General features: G+C 32.3%; 1 protein-coding gene across 16 annotated transcripts in view; it reads right to left on the bottom strand.

The window, feature by feature from the left end:
- The window catches only part of LOC108747753 (CUGBP Elav-like family member 2), a 490,486-nt gene that overhangs the window by 46,921 nt on the left and 421,708 nt on the right, over positions 1-21,857 (bottom strand). Inside the window, exon 1 of one of the 16 annotated variants that reach the window (XM_018485469.1) lies at positions 2,660-4,057. The exons of the other annotated variants lie outside the window; for them this stretch is intronic. Coding sequence (XP_018340971.1) covers positions 2,660-2,789 — 130 coding nt within the window. The 5' untranslated portion in view covers positions 2,790-4,057. Of the gene's footprint in view, positions 1-2,659; positions 4,058-21,857 lie in introns of those variants that run through there. 16 annotated transcript variants of the gene reach the window in all.

Genomic DNA, 21,857 nt, shown 5'->3' on the forward strand with positions numbered 1-21,857 from the left:
TAAAATTTAGAATTTATTATTTAGACACAAATAAGTTATATTCATAAAATTACGGATACAAAAGTATCACATATTTTCCTGTGTCAAATATTTCAAGATTCGAATTAGATGGATCAGGTTATGCATTTAATATTTTCAAGCATTGAAATAATGTGTATTATTTCGATAATTATGTTAAGCTAGTTAAGCTAGCATGAACAGCTAGTATGTGTATGCAGTCGATCAAGTTTGATGAACGTGACCTTCTGATCATATTATGCGCGCGAAATCTACGGAATGAGTAACCTCGTTTAGCAGCGACGTGATCAGTAATATAGCCGCTTTGCAATGACTGCTTTATAGGTGTGTTATAAACACACTTTTGTTCTTGCTAAATTTACGCTATTGTTTTAGCCAATTCTGTTAATATCTCCATGATTGTTTAACAATGTTGTTATCTTCCAAAAAAAATTGACAGACATGAGCAATTTTTTAGTTGTGAATTTTCCGCCATCAATTGAGTGATTGGCATTCGTATTTTCTAAAAAGCTTTATTTAAAAAATTTAAAAATTTGAAACTATTATTGACATAAAATAAATTTCATCCTATACAGAATGTTTAATTTACAATTTGTACATGATAATGATACCTTGTTCTTTAATGATTTTAAAATCTATTTTTTCTAATATTTTTTATTATCTATACATTATTAGCTAACATATTTTCTTTTCGTGTTTTTTTCTCTCATTTATTTATTAAGCAATAAAATTAAAGATAGCGTACAGCAATAATTAACAATTATTTGTCTAAAATAAAATTTAAAAAAACAAGACACGGAAGAAACAAAACTTCTCTTTATGTTTATTCATAAACTGAACGATTAAAAAAATATGAGTATGTTAAGAGCGTTAAAGAGTTCAAATGTCAGCAATGAATGTTGCCATTTACGATCAGCTGAAAATAGCAAGAGAGAATACCTTCGGACGTCTCGGAGGGACGCGGATATTGACTGGCGGCGCGCTGACACGTCCAATGCAGTCGGGGGATACCTTTATTTTATTAATAGTGATGGCTCAAGCGATACACGCAACGCGGTCATGTATATTTATGCAAGTACGTATGTACTTATTCATTCTCCTCGAAGGTTCGCAAATCGCCTATGACTATTCATAACGTCACCGACTTTGATGAACCGGTGTCACCTTTCCAAGCCTACCTGTTTCCGAACTAATAAATTAATTTCATGCCAGTGCATTTTGAACGAATTACATCGCGAACAAAAACCGTTTTCGGTCATTGTCATTTTCGACAGATAATCATTATTGAAGAGGAAAGTAACTCGAGATAGATGATTATTACTTTCTCGGACTTGTCATATAGGCCGAGCTGCATTAACTATGCATGAACTTTGCATAAGATGTTGATTTCACCAAACATATTTATATACCTGTTATTGTAGTAACTATTGTCACAACACTGAGACAAGGTATTGAAAATATTAGTTGTAGATAAATCGCGAATCTAAACTTGCGATATATAAATTACACACACTTTAAATAAATTTATCTAAAAAGATACTTATCTATATTCAAATTCAAGTTTAAAACTTATATAGAATCTAGATAATGGTATCTTTTTTCTTCTTTCACATGTTAATCAATATTGATTACGATGTATCATCAAAGCTAAAAAGATAAAAAATAGATAATTTAAGCGATAAGCCGTACCTATTGATAAAAAATTCTTTTCTTACAAGTAAAGTATAATATATATTCGGAAAGTTTCCATTTCAAAATAAGTCAAATATATTATACAAGAAGCTAAAGTATTTTATTATATACCTTCATGTTAATGAAAGCACGTCAGTACTTGGATTTAAATATAATTTGAATACAATAGTAAGATAAAAAGCTTTTATTTTTGTCTTTCACGATAAATTCTTCACAGTACCTTTATCAGATTATATTTATTTTACATGGTTCTTTTAACAAAATTATTCATTATCCCAACAAGATTAGAAGAACACATTATAATCGTTATACGTTATGTAGATCACGTGTTTATATCGATTAGCTCATAAAAAGATTCGGAGCACGTGGTCGTGTTTGAGAATCTTGGCACGGATTACTAGATACAAAGCTTCGGTTTATATAATTGGCATATTTTCTAATATTATATGAGTATAATAATAATGTTAATCTGTATAGTATGTTGTTTGCTATTTTTGATTCTAGATAAATTATTGAATAAATTTATTCGTAGAAAAATCACGATTTCATATTATTAATTAACAGATACAGAAATTGCATACAGTAAATATAAATATAGTAAATACAATCTGTATATAATAACCGTATTGTTAAACCTGAGGTTAAACCTTTTATATAAATACATTTAATAAATATAAGATAGTTCAACTGTATTTTAACATCAATTTTTCTAAAAAAAAAAAAAAAAAGAATTTTATTCCGATTTTACAATACATTTATAATGTTTTCTCTGTTGGAGGAAATATTATAAATACATTTGATGCTAGAAATACAAACTATTGAATACAACCTTTGACCTCGTATGATGAACAAGCAATTTTTGGGATTTCCACAGTTATTCTCGCAACTAATCCCAAAGAACAATCATTCGGGCAGATTTATATGTTATCTGAAATTGATAAGTCAATACCTGGAACGGAGTAAGGTGCGGTTTGTGGCTGTGGTGCCCAATAAGCCTGGCTGATAGCGGGATAATGAGTTTTAGAGGAGCCGATGGTGGTACCGGTGCCATGCCGGTGTTTTTGGCTTTTCATCGCCATCGTGAATCACTTTCGGTGTCTTCGTCCTCGAAGTTTCCACTTCGCCGTCGTGTTTTCCGTTCTGTAGATACTATCAGATTATCGTCATGTCACAATCCATTAGGTTTCCTTTTCTTAGATTCCACGATTTTTTATATGGTAATCAGTTAGTTCGATGAATAATAAAATTCAATTCGTTTTCACAACACGAAAGAACGCAAAAACATGCTACGTTTATCGGTATCGAAACTCCGACAATCTCCAGATCGAACTGATGGATATGAATAGGAAACCGAAATGTCCTACGTAACGCATACTCGTTTCTTCTTGTATTCTTCTTCAATAATTATCCTGAGTTACCGATCACTACTAGATCATTATGCAACCGACTACCATCCGGCAGTTATACAATCCCGATATGCGCACGGCAATTGAGATAACAATAACCGCGCATAACAATGGTAGACACTATAGATGATACAGCGGTCTGTCCAGTGATTTCTATCGCCTGTGATTTGAAATCAAAGCTTTACATTTATTCACGTTAACAAACACTATGATGATTCTTGATAGAACAGATGGCTTCACTATCACAGAAGGTGCAATTTCTGTAAGTGACATATACAGCAACAGCAAAGTTACGGACAAGAGAGTCAAGAATAATGATCTGTAAACTCCGAACGGTAGCCGGAGTTGTTCGATAAAGACTTTACCGTGTCGCCTTCACGTCGCACACAGGTATAATTCATCATTGTGATACGACTTGTCTTTCATATCACGATGGGCACACGCTCGCCGACAGTTGCGCACGGTTGGCGCGCCGGCGGAAATTCTCTCGCTGGCACTCGAAAATAACTGCGCCGCCTTTCCCGGAAGGCTCTTTCCGCGCTCCCTCGTGCTCTTTTATTATTAATAACGTAATACTGTCGTGCATACCGAACGCCGTTCGTGTACACGCGCCCCGCGCGCTGTTCCGCCTGCGGTCCGTCGAGTCGTAGAATCGTCGTACTGGTGGTGCGCGCGTCGGTCACACGTGGTTGCACCGCGTGTATACGAATCCCCACCACCCACGCGCCACCCTGCGTATCGACTTGACCGCGCGTATTCAACCCCTCGATGAGACGACGATTCCCGCGACCTCCGCGACCTCCGCGACCTTTGCGCGTGTCCGCCGCGACGGGGTTCACCCTCACTGCGAAGAAGCGTTCACCGCGAGCCGAGCACGACCCACGTCGTCGTCCGCGGGCGATCCGTGGACTCTGCTCGTCGTCGTTGACTCGCCGCCGACTCGGCGCACTCAACAAGTGAGAGAACCGGCGCTGCCGACTCCCGAGGCTCGGGCCTCGGCCTCGCTCTGCCACCCGCCGCCCGCTCGTCGTGCACTCGTGACTCCTACCTATTCGCTGCCGCGAACACTCCTTCGGAGCTCCTCGTGGTGTTTTCATTCTATCTCATATATAGCCGCCTCCTTCTGCATGTATACGCGACTACGCTTGCACGCGCGCTGTCCCCTTCTGCCTCCCACCCACACGTCTGGCATCGACTTTGAGAGAGTGTGCGTATTCCTTTCTTTCTCTCCTGCTCTTGTCTCCATATATCTTTGTCAGACCTGTCGGACTACTATGTGCCGAGTCAGCTTATACACGATTTGCGAACAATCATTTCTGATCTATCGGTTCCTAATTGATATTCCCGTTTAATGTTCGGTTTACACTTGTTTGATATCTGTTCCATATCTGTTTGATGTTTATCCGATAAAACTTTCTTACTTATTGTGAGTATTGCTTTAATAATTAACCTGATTAGTCGGCAGTAATTTGAAAAGAGCATTAAACGTGTTTGATCTTTACTTTTTTACTTGGTTCCAAATCTGATTCGACGCCGCTTTGACACATGCAAATTTGTTCGAATATTGTGCAGTGCTATTGATTCAATATTTATAATACTTAAATGTTTTGACAGTAACTTTGTGTCTGTCTGATATTAGTTTGATAACCGTTTTATTTTTGTCCGTTCTCTATTTAGAACTAAGGTCATTGATCGCTAGATTTGGATATTAGATTTGCATTCGATTTGATACCAATTCGGTAGCACTCGGCAACCGTATAGTCGATCCTTCGCTTGGCAACTCGGAATTTCCTTGGAACGCACCGGATATCCGCTTTGTATGTTTCATTCGGGTATCTGTGATTCAGCGATCCAATCTCTCTCACTCTCGCTCTCTTTCTCTCTCCCTTTGTCACAATTCATGCACTGTTTCGTTCGCTTCCGAAGCACGATGGATCTTCGCAAATGGCAAAGGCTCAGCCAGCTGATCGCAATGTAATGTACACGTGATCTATCTTTGATGTAACGATCTCAAAGTTACACAGAATAGTAGAGAGAGAAATTTAATTGATGTTAATCTAAATCCGTGATTGTGTGTGTTCATTCAGTTTTTTCTGGTTTTCAAAGTAAAATCACAAAGATATAATTAACACATTAAAAAGATTTCTAGTTGTTGTCTGCCACATATAATATTAGATTGAGAAAAAAGTTTGTAGCGTTAAAAGTTTGTAGCGAAATTCGAAATTCAAGCAACTGCAATTTCGCTAAAAATGAACAAAATTTAAATTAAAAAACATTTTATAGTTAAAAATCTCTACTTTTGAAAAGTCATTATATTCTTTGAGTTTCTATGAGTTTAGTAATTTTTACATACAGAAAAAAACTAAACTGGATCACATTTTTTTTTTACTTTATTCGTCTATTACGTGCCTCAAAAAAACTTACAAAAATTTTCAATTTTCTAACCTAAAAGCTTAAAGTTTTTCCTATTATTTGAAAAAAATATTTCTAACATTTTTTGTTATTGAATTATTCAAGTTAAATAAAAGAAGCATTTTTTTTTACTTTGATTATTCATAACTCCGTTAAAAATCATCGCGTACCATAATTTAAAAAACAAAATTTTTTAAACTGACACTTTGCCATATCGAATGGTATAATTATTAAATTAAAAAAAATATTTTTTAAAACCATATAGATACGATATAAATGAAATAGAGCTACGAACTTTTGTTCCAACTCAATAATTTATCTAATATTAATTTATATTAGTATTAATATTATATTAGTTTACGTTAATATTAATATAATAATAACAAAAACTAAAAAAAATTACGTAAATTAATAAAATATCTTTTAATAACGGAATCACATCCGTTATTTAGAATTATGAAATAAATATTGCAGCCTTAAGAAAATTCTTTCAGCATATTAAAATTTAATCAAAAATTTAATTAAGAATAAATCTATTAAATAAAATAATCCTATTTTCGATTCAAAGTAAATCTTAATGCCCACTATTATCAGTATGATATCTGAAGAATTGGGAAGTTCAAACACTGGGTGAGATAATATTTATCGCAATAAATTATTTACAGATTTTTAAGATATTTATTAGAACATCACTATTATAATTGACGATCAATCTATTTTTAAATATTAATATTTCAGTTTCAGTTTGTGATTGCGTTTTAAATTTACGACAAACCGAATCGACACACAGTTTATAAAACTAAAAAAATGTATTTACAAAAATTTGTATATTAATATTATTAAGCACTAAGATTCGTTTTAGCTAAAAATAGGATTATTTCTTTTAATTGATTTAGATATATATATTCTTCGCCAGTCAAATTTCGAATTATAATTGTTTAATCGAGAAGGAACGGATTTTTGAGTGACCTTCCATTCCCATCTCTGAATCGAATGACAATTTGACCTCGGTAAAGCCGACTGTAAATTTATGGCATTCCGTTGTAACGCATCGCAACGAGGCGGACAAACGTAGCGTCGCGGCTCGCGTGCGCGAAACAATAGTCACTAGAGTGCGACGCAGCAGCGCGTACGTTTCGCACGTACGCGTACGCGATGGAAATCGTGAGTCAGCCAGACACGGAAACGGGAGATCTCGCCCAACGACGAAAATGACGAGTTCGTGATCGGGATCACCGAAAGAGCGTACTCGAGGTATTGCGCCTGGAGCACGCGCCGATGATTCGTCCATTCGCGGAGAATGCACCGACGTGATGAACGTCGAACGACCATAGTCACGTCCGATAGGTTGTAATTCGCCACCGATCGAGTTGCGTGATTCGTCAGCGGGCCTCCCGTAATCCATCAAAGTCCTTGACGCGACAACTTTGATTATCCGGTACGATCGTCCGACCGCGCGATCTGATCACTGCTAACACGATCGTAGTTCTGACACAAGATAATTTACGCGCAAAATGAAACCAATGTACATTGCAACATTGGCGAGCATGCCATTAGCGCATCACACGAGCAAGTAGATAATGATCGATAGATATTTTTATGTTGCTTTTTATGAAAATAAATCTATAAAGAGTAACTTTATTAGAAAATATTTTTAATTTTCATTCAATACGTTCTTGGCTTTATCTCTCGAGTAATTGCATGACACATATACTTGCTCCAAAGTGAAGGTTTCTTAATTAAAATTTAAAATAAAATATGAGAGAGGGAGAGAGAAAGAAACGATCTTTCCGAATATATATTATAAATATATAAAATTTAATTAAATAACAAAGATAATCTTACTTAAATTCTTTAAATAGTAGCTGAAACGTCAACAATGATCGAGAAACCTTAATTGAGTTAAACATAACGAGCGCTAACGATGTACACGAAAAATACAATTCGGGTCTAATCATTCTTATTGGCGAAAACCTTACGGTCCAATAGTCGCCAAACTTCGATTGCTCACGAACACTGTCGATTATCGTGAGTAATCCTCTGGGATATTTATTTGTTGCCCGTGGCGGCCGGATAGTCGCTTTGTTGCCGGAGGAAGTTGCACCATCGTCGAACCCGACGGAACTTTTCCCGAAACTGGTGGAAAACCTAAATTTCGCTCCGTTCCGCTCCGATAACAAAATAGTTTCTCGCCTGTTGGATCATGTTTGGAGTTCACGACCGAAGCCAAAAACCCGCAGATTGACTTTTACCAAATATTTACCAAATCCGTTCGCAAATTCCGTATACATACGAAAATAAATAAGCTCGTTCGAAATATGCATATGTCACAAATATTATTTATAAAATATTTCATAAAATGACATTTTTAAATTAAAACTATAATATTTTGGACAAAGAAATAACAGCATTACATGAAAAATTGGAGATAATTTAAATAATGTGTATGAATGATAAGATAAATCGTTTCTTCATTCAACCTTAATTGTGCTATTAAATAAAATTTTATTTTTATCTCCTTCCGATTTTTCAACAGCTTTATTAAAAAGCGATCTTTGCTTCGTCTTGTGCAATGCAATTCTCAAGACGTATTGGATAGCTCGTGCCAAATATGCGTCATCGTTACCACGGCTTTTGCAAACAAAGCAAACATGTATGTCGTACGCGTGCAACATAAACAATTGGCTAAACATTGCGGCCAGACAACGTACTGTTTTTCTTGGTTTTATGCAAAAACACCGATAAATTGAATAACGAGATGCATAACCCTGTTTTTAGATGTCGCAATATTCCGTAAATTAGTTTCGATTCGCGCTATTTCTGCGTCAGTTCGCGAACTTAATGCACGTGCAAATTCTGCCAAAACTCGTCCACTTTTAGCCATGGATTTGCATGCCAGCCACGCTAAAATCAAAAGTCGGTTAACCAAATTTCATTCACGAGGTGAAAATATATCGATATATGCAGTAGCATGAACTATATCAGAAAAGAGAAAACTAAATTCAAACTAGAAATGACATGCTATATCATTTTACATTATCCTTTCAAGCTGAAAATAAATGATATAAAAGATCAGCCTATTTTAAATATTTTTAATGTTTAGAATAAGTAAATAAAAGAAGAGAGTAAAAAATACATATTGATTATATATAATGACTACAATAAATTCATGAATTAATTAAAACATGAATAAATAAGTAGAAATATGGATAGGTAGACAACCGTTTTGAAAATGATAAAAGATTTAATGGTCAATATGTGTAACAGTTAATATTCCGTCACAAATATATAAATTAACTCTTTCCCTATCATTTTCACCTTGAAATTAGAATTCGGAGATTTATAAAATGTCCCAGATTAAATGGTAAATTCAAATGATTTTAATAACTATTATTATCTTCGTAAATTTATTTTTAAAGACGAATAAATATACATTAGTCATTTGAATTATATATAATAATAAAATATTTTTTTATTCTTTTCAAATATAAATTTTTTTCTGCACCTTTTAAAAATTTATTTCTTGTATATATATTGTAGTTTCATATTATTCAGTTCATATTATTTTCAGCGTTTCCAATTATCGATTATTAAATAACATCGTGTTAGTTTTTTGCAAATTAAAAACAGTGTGCCATATTAATTTTATTTCGCCAAGAATGCTGAACTAAAAAACGGTAAATTCGTCACAATATTCTTTACATGAGTATTTCTAGAGGCGACGAGCATTGAACGATAACTACCGATCCACGAGTGCCACGAGGTCATCGCTGCCATCGACGTTTCATGGATATTTGTGGGCTGCCTCCCTCGAACGACACGATGATGCATTATTTATACGCGCCCGCATATACTACCGTCGTCATGGTCGTCGTTAACCTGGCACATAATCGATGAGAATCCTCGCGTGCATTGGCGCGTATGCAAGCAACCGCGTGTGTTCGTCGACATTTGGAGAAATCTCCTTTGAATTTCTGACGCTGACTTCCATCTCGGTTTCCGTCGTTCCAGACGAATATACATACGTGAGACCGCCCCGAGAAGAATTGAACCGTTCGTTGGTATTCCATTTTGTATATCGCGAGATTACGTGCGCCAGATAGAAATTTAAAAAAATAAAATAATCATACTTTAATGATTTTTAATAGCTTCAGATTAATAGATTCAAATAATACGCTTACAGTTAATGTAACTCTATAACGTATTGTTTGTATATTGTTAAATTATTAAACTAAAATGTGTAATACAGTTAATTCTCTCTCTTTAAAAAGTATATAAACGAGTTGTAAAAAAATGTTTAATGTGTTCGAGATTAAAGCTCTTCAATTGTATACATATTATTTCAGATATATTTATAAATTAAGCATCTCTTGGATATTATTTAAATATTATAAAGCTGATTTTAAAAGTATGAATAAAAAAATCTTATAATCCGTAAATTATCGTAAAATAGATGACATAAATTACAGGAAACAAACGATTTTTCTAAGATAGCTCACATCTAATTGAATTTGTTGCAATAATAAGATAAATATAGCTATATTTATAAAAGTTGCATAGGCTAAATATTATTGCGGCTAAAGATTTAAATAAATAACAAACGGTTTTATAGCAATATAAATCTTATGTTTATACTACACGTGTATTATACGTGCATTCATTATTTTCGCTTGTATTATACATCGTATTTTAGAGTTTGCAACAAATCCTCATTTTGTTCATCAAATAGCTCAGCGAAAGTAGACGCCAAATATCGTGAGCTGTGGCAATCGATACGAAATGTCGGCGTTTTGACACAAACAGTATTGGTCGATGCAATTGCTGCATCTAATTCCCGCTCCACCCCGCTGAAATGCCAGCGATTTGTGTTTACACGCACGTCGGAGTCAATAGCAACGGCAAATACCATATCTAATATACGTCTATGTATACTTTCTACCTCGTTTCACATTAAACCAATTTCATGACGGTCGCGATACAAACGATACCATTGGGACCTGCCGACATGAATATTAACGTCGGCGATTAATTTCTTGTAAATAGGTCGCATGTCCGGTTAGAGACTATTACAGTCGAATGGATACTGTTGCTTTGAATTTCAATTACAAGTGCATACATAACTTTTTGTTACTGATTATACGATTACAAGAAAAAATTTTCCTTTAGTTTAATATCATTCTCGACAATTACACATTAATTTTTTTGTACTTACTACAGTAATAATATATACATTTACTTTATTTTGTTTATTTATTATCGCATTTTATCTATTTTTTTTTTTTTTGATAAGATTTCTCATTTTGCTATACAAAATTATTTTTCCTAACAGAGAATATTTGCAGATATTTTTATTTATCTTCAGTAAAATCATCAATCATTTTAGCAGATAGCAATGTCATCAAAATATCAGCAAGATTATTATTGTAAATCCTTGCTAAACTCATATTGCATTAAATATATTACTTAATTACATCAGGCTGCTCCTGATGAACTGTAACGTTCACGAAATGTTGCCATTTCAAGAATGCATAGATACGGAGATAACTCGGAGATAGTTTCTATATAGGAAGTACCCGTGGAAACTTCAAAAGTATTATATTCTATTGTTTTGAAGAGAGTATTAATCTTTATGTTAATGATTACGTTCAGCAGGTAAAGCAGCTTTGCAATTGTTGTAAAATTCTTTAATATGATTGATCTTGACCTTAGTTCCTTACTATATGTAAATATATAAACCAATTATAATAAGCCTATTCTTTTTGAACTTCTTCTGAACTTCCTCCTGGAGAGAAAAAGAAGAAAGATAAATTGGTGCAAAAGTTCAGCAAAAAAAAAAAACCTATTATGATTGGTTTATATATTTAGATACAATAAGGAACTAACATCAAGATAAATCATATTAGAAAAGAATTTTACAACAATTGTAAAGCTGTTATTTCTGCTGAACGTAGCAATATCTTTCCGATTTCTTGCTTATCAAACGGATATGTTCGTTTTCGTATAGATCTTCGTGATATGTGTGTTTCGGAATTCCCCACTGGATCAAAGAAGACGAAAGACGGTGATGTAATCCGTAACCACAGCCTTACGCGGGAGCACGCGTCACGGCAACGAATGCAGTTCCTTCTACACTTTGTACTTGGCAACGTTTCACAGTCGTTGAGCCGCGATAAACAGAGACGTAGACGAGTGTTGGGTTACCAGGATTCCTACCATGTTATTCGCGTCGCTATTTCCTCCTGGCAACACCTGCTTCATTAAGCCTCCATCTCCAGCATTCTCATCGGTTAACGAAATCCCGGAATCGAGATCGTCATTTCATGCCCGGATTTATGGTTGCTCGATAAAGGAAGATTACGGCTTCGGGCAAGTTTCATGTCGTCGTCGGTCTTCGAAAGATCGTTAAAGGAAGCTCAAGGGAAGCATTGGAATGGTTGTTCTAAAGAATAGATTACGTCATGTTTCTCTAGACTAGACAAAAATCGCAAGCCTTTTTAGAGCCTGTTAGTGTAGAGACTTAATGAAATTGGAAGATAAAAACCTCGAAAAAGATATCCAAAGAATCTTGTTTATAAATTTTGAAAATTGTAAATTCTAGTAATAATATTTAAAAATTAAAATTTCTTAATATTTTAGAAGAGATGTATATAAATTCGAAAAAATTAACAGATCTCAAAGATTGCATATGCCTAAAAATCCAAATATTTTAAGAAAATCTTCAAAAATTCATTTTAAAAAATAGAGTGTACGTTAAAATACTTTTCATTGCCAAAATAAAAAAACCCATAATAATGCTACTTGATATTCAGAATTTACTCTAATACATTATTGTAAGAATATAATATTATTCTTATTAAAACTAGCAAATGAAAAGAAATTCTTTTAATATATTCTATTTTCATTATTGTTAGTCTTTATGTTTTCTCTGTTTTATATCACATCAATATGGAATAAATGTGCAAGATATAAAAATTACAATTTTATATGCTTTGCAGATGTGACAAATAGAACAAAAAATTGCTTCAATTTATTTTTTAATATTGTTAATATTGTTCGTATTGGCAAGACTAGTAGCTAATTGAACTTTTATGTGAATGTTAAAATTGTTAATCCTGAAACTCTTATATATATTATATGATGTGTACAAATTTTGTAAGTAGCATATCATAGGATTTCATCAAGAGTATTATTTATTCAATGAGATTTATATTGATTATTTTTGCGATTCTATATTTCTACAGCCAAATATTTTTGCAGCACATTAAATGGCAGCTTTGTCAAAATGAATAATAATTCCAAAATGAATACGCCGTTAATATTATGCACAGTCAATATCCACTGTTTAAATGGTCAATCATTGTCGAGAGAATATATATCCGTCAAGTATAATAAATAAAATCAGTTAATACTCTTTAGTCAGAAGAGGATTGCAAACGATTACGAGAAATAAAGCTGGTTTGTATGTATTTATTGTAGGAAGATTATTATGTGAAATGGATTTTACATGTGAAAAATATATATAATTTATAACAATTGAAAGCTTTTCTCTGACTAAAACAGGATGTAACATATAATATTTCTTTTTATTTCTTATTAGAGACTAATAACAAAATAAATATTGTTTAATATATTAATCTGTTGAGTAAACAATTAATACAGGCTTGTCTTTTTGACGATTTAAAATCTAATTTTTTTATAGCTTCATTTCGTTTTTAATTTATATAAAGTATATATACTCTTTATTTTTTTTATGAATTAATTTCGTGTATATGTGTGCGCAAATGTGTGTGTGTGCGGCGTGTGCGTGTGCGTGTGCGTATGCGCGCGCGCGCGCGCGCGTGTGTGTGTGTGTGTGTGTGAGAGGTGCAGATAGTTTAGTTTACCTTTTGAAACTTTCAGAACATGACGTAATTTATTAGCAATGCATAAAGAGCATGTTTGTCATTCACTAGATGGTGTACATGGATCTCGTGGTTAGTGATATTTAGTGTCCCGATGAGAGACGATTTTATTATGCAGCAAACGTTAAACGCGCAGACTGTAATATAACGCGAGCATTGAGAGTAAGTGTTAGTAGACACGGCATATATAAGTGATTGGCCTGGTTCCAGTCGACTTGCTAAGCTTCTCCCTATTCCCGAGGCATCTGTTTTTCTTACACAGCTTGCAAAGCTAGCACGCACATATTGCTTCTGCGAATACATGTCGCATGCAATAGACACACCCCATCAAACTTAATCAGTGTCAAGAGATGAATCTTTTCAAATGCGTTGGGAGTTCGCAATAATTCAATACATGATCAAATAAACTATGATCAAATAAAAATCATGATCTAAGTCCATGACTCTTTTATATTCTGTATACATGTAATAAAAAATATGTAAAGGGATTAGTATTTAGTATTTACGATAAGGCATCTTTTGAGAGATATTCCGAAAATATTTTTGACATGTTTCACATTTGTTAAAATGTTTACTCCGGGATATGAACCAGTGACAGGGTTGACGTCCTAGTCGTTGCAGTACACCATTCGATGTACGAACGTAACAAAAATAATCTATGCTCGAACGATCAGAAATACCACAAAAAAAAATCGTTGCCGCGTGATAAACCGGTCTGTTTTTATCAGCAGTGGCGATATTTGTGTTCGGAATTCCGCTCTCCATTTTTACGCAGGTTTCTATTGACGCGTCGAGTCATTACGGCAATCCACGCGACGTTATGGCAACGCCAAAATATTTCTCTGTGCGCGCGAAACGAATGCCAAACGCATATCCGAATCATAAATGCGTGGACACGCATTGTCGATCCGCAATAGGTCACGCCACTGCATACAACCATCGCTTTTAATCGCTTGGTCGGATTACCTGTTATACGGATTCAATGTGGTTCCCGATGTGCACACGCATCGTCAAACGCATTGCTGCGTATTATCTCAAAAGACATAACCTGCTAAATTTATCATTACAGTTTTCATTAAATTTTTGGCACTTAAACATTTAACGTTTAATATTTGAATATTATATGCGAGGGTAGCCTAAACGTGCCAAATGTTTTCTACGTTTCGTGTGACCGTAGATTTTTCAATAAATTTAGAATTGAATTACGTTTCGTAAGTAGAAAAAGCCATCATAATTTTCGACATTAAGATGAATTCAAAGTCCAACATTTTAAAAAATTCAGCATTTTCCATCCTATACATACGTTTGTTTTTTTAGATATTGATATTAAAATATGTAAGAGAATGCAGAGCATTCGTTTTCTTAATGTAAAAGAAACATGTTAAAATATACTAAAAAATATAAAATTATCTTCTTTATTATAAGATTTTTCTGATACATTATTCTAATATATTATTTAGCAAGAGAAAAAAAAGGATAAAGTAAGAGTAATATACGATTTTAAAGATACATTTTAGAATTCGAAAGTATATTTTAACACATTTTTATTAATTGACGAGGTTGCAAATCTACTTAAAGCGCAGGTGACTCTTGTCAGATATTTTAAAATGGTTGAGGTTACATCAAAATTCAATTACATCAGAATTAAATATTCCAAATTTAATTGCGTTTGAGAAAATATTTAACTTTTAGATACATGCCTGTTAATCTCATAAAATAGGTACGCGACACCATACATAAACTTCGATTCAAAGTCGCGATTCTAGCTAAAGTGGATTCTATTTACTCGGTGATCCTCGTGATCTACTTTCCAGCACTTGGTACGCTCGATATGCATATTCAGGAGTCCAAATACAGTCTCGTTAGCGCCAGATCAGTGGCCGCTGTGCGTACTGCTCTACCGAAGCGTTTAGAAACTTCAAAGTAGTTGAGGTAAAACTATCCGAAAGACCTCGAAAAGCAACAGCCGAACAATGAGAAAATGTTTTACCATAGAGATTTTCAGCCATACCACACTAATTGTTATACCGTTCTGTAACAGTTTATGAACACGTGTACGCAGATCTAAAGAATGAGAATTATAAAGCAGCTTTATTTCATTGTACGAATAATTACAGACAGTAATTCATTCGTTCTCATTATAAAGTAAATTAATTTTCATATGTCGAATTGAATAAAAGCTTTATATTTTTCATAAAAATTGAAACAATGCTCAGCACAAAAGAAATGCTAGAAGATGATATGTGCTTTGCCTTGCGTATTAATAATGTATAAAATCAAAGCATTTTTTTTAATATATTAAAAATATATATATTTTAAAAATAAGATTAATTGCATTTGAATTTATCGATAAGAATTCTAGATTAAAGAAAAATAATTAATAATAATTATTTTTTTTATCGAGAGTAATATAATTTTTATATTAAATATGTATCTATGGATAATAAATAGATAATTTCTTTTGAAAGAGATATACATAATACAACGAAAATAGAATTTTCTCCTGTTTAAAATAAAAAAAGAGATCTTATTATATTTTTTCTAAATAATCTTCATATATATAGATTTGATGCACTTTAGAGAGAAAAAAAAATTAAACAGGTCATATATGTAAACAAATATGTTAAAAAGTCGTCTCTATATTTTTAATAAAATAAAAACTTAACAAAATGTATCGTATTCATGGACCAGTTTTATTACAATATTCTCTCAAGACACATATGTCGAGAATTATTCATAAAAACAGCATATTTGAAACAAGACTTTGTTAAATTTTTATGAATATTTATAGTTTATCATATACTTAAATGTAAAATATCATATATCGTTTGATATTAATATGAGCTGCTTCGTACATTTATGTATTCATTTATACGAATATTTAATGTGTAAGTTCGCTAGATACTTAAATACAAAATATTATATTGTCCTGTTGATATTAAGTTTCCGTCATATATTTTGCATTTAATAAAACACTAATATTAACATATAATTATTATTATTATTATGGCAATCCAAGTTTAGATTATTAGACCAATACTAAATTATATGCAATATAATATATGACTATAATCAAATAATTCAATTTTATATAGTAGTAATGAATAATATTAAAATTTCGAACTGGTACATTTGTGTGTGTATCATGTGTATCTTTTCTTTCTCTTTTTAAAGCTAAATTATTTTGATCTTTGATCTTTACGTTCTCAACGAAATATATTTTTTAGTAAATATACAAAATACTTATTTTAAAGATGTCATAAAAACGAGAAAGAAAAAATATAATCAATATCTTGTATTAAAGAGAAAGCATATATAAAAAGCATTGTTGTTTGTGCTTGAAATTGATATCGCGAGAACTTTCAATGACAAACGAGAACAAAGTATGTTACAAGTTCCATCCGGTTCTCTCCTTTAATGCATGTTACAACACCGCTCTTTTGCAAGTAGAAGCGTCGATTCGCCGGATGTTTATCGACCGTGGTAGTAAGCGCAGGAACACGTTCGAGAATGTACGCTTAGAAACAGCCGCTCGCGCTCGAGAGAATCTGTTCGTTGAGCACTTCTTTGAAGACGTTATCTCGAAAGGCTTAAAAATATTACTCGCGCCCCTCTCTCTCTCTCTCTCTCTCTCTCTCTCTCTCTCTCTCTGGCGGCGTAATGTAGCACGTGTCAATATGATTCTCAAGCCTGTGCACGCTTCATTGACTTTTCATTGAGGAAAGATAAACCAGCGAAAAGTTCTGACTCTAGAGAGAGGGCTGTTATCACTCAATGACCGAAATGTGGTTTGCTTCTGTATGTAATATTGATGCTATGAATATTTTAAAAAATACTCTTGATGTCAACAAAGAGACTTTCGCGTTCGTTCATGAAATTTTCTGCTCGGCAATCTTTATAATTGTTCTTAATGATATAATATGAAACAAATCTACAACAACAAAAATCTACAACATTTTCGATCATGAAGAAATAATTTTTGTTTGGTGTATTTTTCTATAATCTGAGGTACTAACAAAAGTGTTGTTTCAAGCGTAATTGTTAGAGTATTATTATTAACAGTCTTATAAAATAATGTAAAAGAATTGCTAAAGAGAGACGAAAAAAATTATTAGTTCGTTTCATCGTGCAGTATTAAAGGAAGTATTCCGCTATTATTACTCTCATTAACTGTTCTATAACTAACTTTAAATGTAGAATACAATTTCCATTATTATTCAAAATAATAATATATTGTATTTTAATATAAAAGTAATTATATAAATTAACTTACTAAATAGCAATAAATTAATAAATAAGGACAAAAAATACGACTAACTAATAGCAGTGTATTATTATAACATTTATAACTTTTCGGAAACATTCTACACATTATAAATAATCAATGTGTACCTAATTTACGTAGAAAGATAATAAAATTTGCATAATCCCGTAAAGTATTTCGAGAAATTAAGAAAAGTATCGGTGCTTGAGAATGCAGCGACGAAGCGAAAATTCTGCGAACGCTTCGTCTATTTCGCATGCTAATATGATTCCAGCATCGAGAACCGCCATCGCTGCAAATGCAAAACGTCGTGCCATACTAGGTTTTTGCGTGGATGCAATAAACAATAGATAAGGTATTCGACTGAGGTGAAAGACGAAGTACGATTACGGCAGGTACGTGTCTTGCTTACGAATCAGCTATCGCTGACTCACTGAGCTTCTGTCCGATAAGATAAAGCTTATCACCGATGGTTGCGGTGCAAGACTAACCGCTTTCTTTGCCTCCACTTCACGTTGTTATTTTCCGCGATCGCAGAAACGTTCCTTGAAACACGTTTCAACTCGAACATCGCTAGTTACTCCATAGAATCAGCAGTTCTTAATTTATTTCTTCTTGATTGATACAATCAAACGTGATAGTTTGCCAAGATAAAAGTTGATTAATTGAAAGCGTGTAATTATTAAAGAATTTTCTATCGATTAATTGTAAAATTTTTTTTTTAATTTCGTTCATGAATAGTGCTTAAGAATACATTTCAAGAAAAAAAATTACGCGATAATTAGTATTATTAGAAAAACAATCAATATAATAACAATTTGTTTATAATAACAATATATTTTCTTAATAAACAAAAATAAGTATCGGGCGAAGTAAGAGTCAAACACATTTCTTCCAAAAAACACAAAAATATATATATTACATTAAAATTAACAGAGATAAAAAATTATTACATAACGCAAAAAATTGGAGTATAACTTAAGAAATGATTAAGGTTACAAGTTTCGGCTACTGGTTTGAGCCTTCTTCAGACATTAGTATCACGAAAAAATATAACAGAATAAAATCAATTGTCGCAAATGATCGCATATTCAGAATATTCACAGTTTCGGATGAGTCTTCATCTCGAAACATAATTTCCGTATGATTGAGCAGTCAAAAGTATTAAAAATGTCTTGGTATAGTTCTAGTTGATAAAAAGGATAAATTAAAAAACAAAAAAACGTACCATCATAAGTTTTTTATTTCCGTTTGGACATATTAATTCAAATTTCTTACACATGAATTCTGGTGAATTTTTTATAAAATAATTTTTATTATTTTTGTTAGATGTTCGGTATTTTTATATGATTTTATTTATGCGTAGTTGTCTGTGGTACGTTTTTTTGTTTTTTAATTTATCCTTTTTATCAACTAGAACTATACCAAGACATTTTTAATACTTTTGACTGCTCAATCATACGGAAATTATGTTTCGAGATGAAGACTCACCCGAAACTGAATATTCTGAATATGCGATTATTTGCGACAATTGATTTTATTCTGTTATATTTTTTCGTGATACTAATGTCTGAAGAAGGCTCAAACCAGTAGCCGAAACTTGTAACCTTAATCATTTCTTAAGTTATACTCCAATTTTTTGCGTTATGTAATAATTTTTTATCTCTGTTAATTTTAATGTAATATATATATTTTTGTGTTTTTTGGAAGAAATGTGTTTGACTCTTACTTCGCCCGATACTTATTTTTGTTTATTATGTTTAGAAAGAGTCCTTTATTTTGTTATTTAATTTAATATATTTTCTACAATTTACGATTTTAGAGAATGAGTCTATTTTAAAAATCTGTTTTAAAATTTCATGAACATATTACAGAATAAAAAGGAAGAACAAATATTCCTACGAATATTAGGTTGCAAATGCTTATCGAAATGATGGACATAAAGTGACACAACTGAATGCGCCAATCATACGTACTTCGTATTCAGACATATGTGAAAAATAATGGATGATATTTTGAGAATCTCTTGTAAATAAAAAGATGCACGTCTGAAATTTTTAAATAAGATCATTATTTGATACTACTGCATCCATTATTTGTATTCATTATTTTGATAACAAAGCATATGCAATATTCATATGAACATTTTGTCCTTCCTTTTTATCCCGGAACATGACCACAAAATTTTAAAACTTCCTTATGATTCACCTGTATAATGAACAATTCAATTCGCGTGTGTAAAAAACGATGTAGGTACGTAACATTTCGTCATGTTTAATAAATGTGAATAGCGCAAAAAATAATGAGTTGAATGCATGAGAATGACATAAATTTCATTACCACAATGTAGCACCAAGCAAACTATAATTTACGAAGCTATCATTTTCTCAATGAATCTTAGAAACTGGTAATCTTCGCTCGCATTACAGACAATTTCGACTTTAATGTAAAATTTTATTGGCTGAATTATGAAATGTATCTACATTAGGATAATTACAGAGATAGAATTACTGACGAATGCATTGAAGTCGCACGAAACGAGATAATAAATAATATCAAAAAGATTTCCAATTAGACAATTCCATAAAACTCGAGGATATATATCCATCCATTATATCCATCTCTCATCTCGTCAATGGAAAAGCTAGAACCTTTTACTAGAATTATACCTGGCTAAAAAAATAATCAAATTATTCATCGCGTGAAAGGATATAGAAAATCAATCAAAATGATAGGAAAATAAAAAAATGTGATATAAATTAGCTGGTTGATTGTCATAATAAAGTCTTAATAAAAAAAGTTAAAGTTTTTAATTAAACTATTTCTCCTTTCTTAAAATTCTTTAAATTCGAAACAAAATATATAAGAACAAAATGTTACAGACTTTAAAAATTCTGTAATGGTTAAAATAAACGATAATAAATTATATTCAAATAATTTTTATGAACGTATCAAAATCATTATAATTATATTTTGATGTTATTTCAAAAATTCAAATCAATAACTCATAAAGTTTATTTTTGTATACATATCGATTGATAGCAAAATGAAGAACACGTTGTATCTATCAGGTTCAAGCTAGAGGAATAGGTTGAAAAGTTTAAAGATTGAATTGCAGACAAATGTGTGTGTGTATAGTGTTAATTTGCGATTATTAGCGCCCGGTTATTAATTGTTTTCCATGAAGAAATCGACATCCAATTTATTTTCGAGGCTCATGTTTGTTAAGACATTATGTAACCAATGGCTGAAACAATCGGGATGAAATGGAACCCGTAAGGAAGGAATCAGCTAGAACCGTTACTAGCTAGAGCCCGGAGCGAGCCTAGTCTGTTAGCCAAAATAAACAGAATGTCACGGATATAAATAAAGCTTTCACTCTCTTCGTTCTTCTTTTCGTTGAGCTGTCGCACTTGACGTTGTGACAGAGGTCCGTTGATTGGTGTGCATCCCATCGGAAATACCGCTAAAATGGTCCACCCATCGCTACGTCATTGACAAGAATAATTATAGGACAAGATATTATGTTCGTCCTCCGTTCAGTAGTTTTCTCAATTGCGAGGTTAGCAGTACGATGTTAATATAAAATAATACGAATTGATAAGTAGAAACGAGTTTCGCTTACATTATCTTGAAAATCTTATAGAATTGTTTTTAAAAAGTTGCATTGATCGAACAGAAGAAAATTCCATCCTAGTGGAAACGTTCGTCTCGTTCATCACTTGTTGACCCAAATTATTTGGAAAAAATGCTATATCTCAAAATTTGTGATTGTATCTTTAAATTTGACTTGATGGAATTTTTTCGATGGCAGACTCAAATTTAATGTCTCAACATACGTTAAAAACAGTTGATTTCTTTTCTCATAGTAAAAGTTATTTAAAATTTGTCTTCACTAAATATCATTAACATGATCCGTATCGAGTCAATTTCAAATAATTTGATCATTTCGCGCAGGTCACCGATAATCCACTATATTTTGCTTATGTTTGTTACATTAAAAAAACATAAGTTAAATAACATATACTTATCTCATAATAGTTAAAAGAATTATAAAAATTGTTATTATTAAATAATATAAAAAAGAAAGCTTATCTCTGTCTACGTATAATATTAAAAATTTTTTTATGTAAATATGTTTCTTTTTATTATTAGCCAAAATAT

Source organism: Trachymyrmex septentrionalis, unplaced genomic scaffold (genome assembly GCF_001594115.1).
Source record: "Trachymyrmex septentrionalis isolate Tsep2-gDNA-1 unplaced genomic scaffold, Tsep1.0 scaffold20, whole genome shotgun sequence".
In the NCBI taxonomy this organism is placed as follows: Eukaryota; Metazoa; Arthropoda; class Insecta; order Hymenoptera; family Formicidae; genus Trachymyrmex; species Trachymyrmex septentrionalis.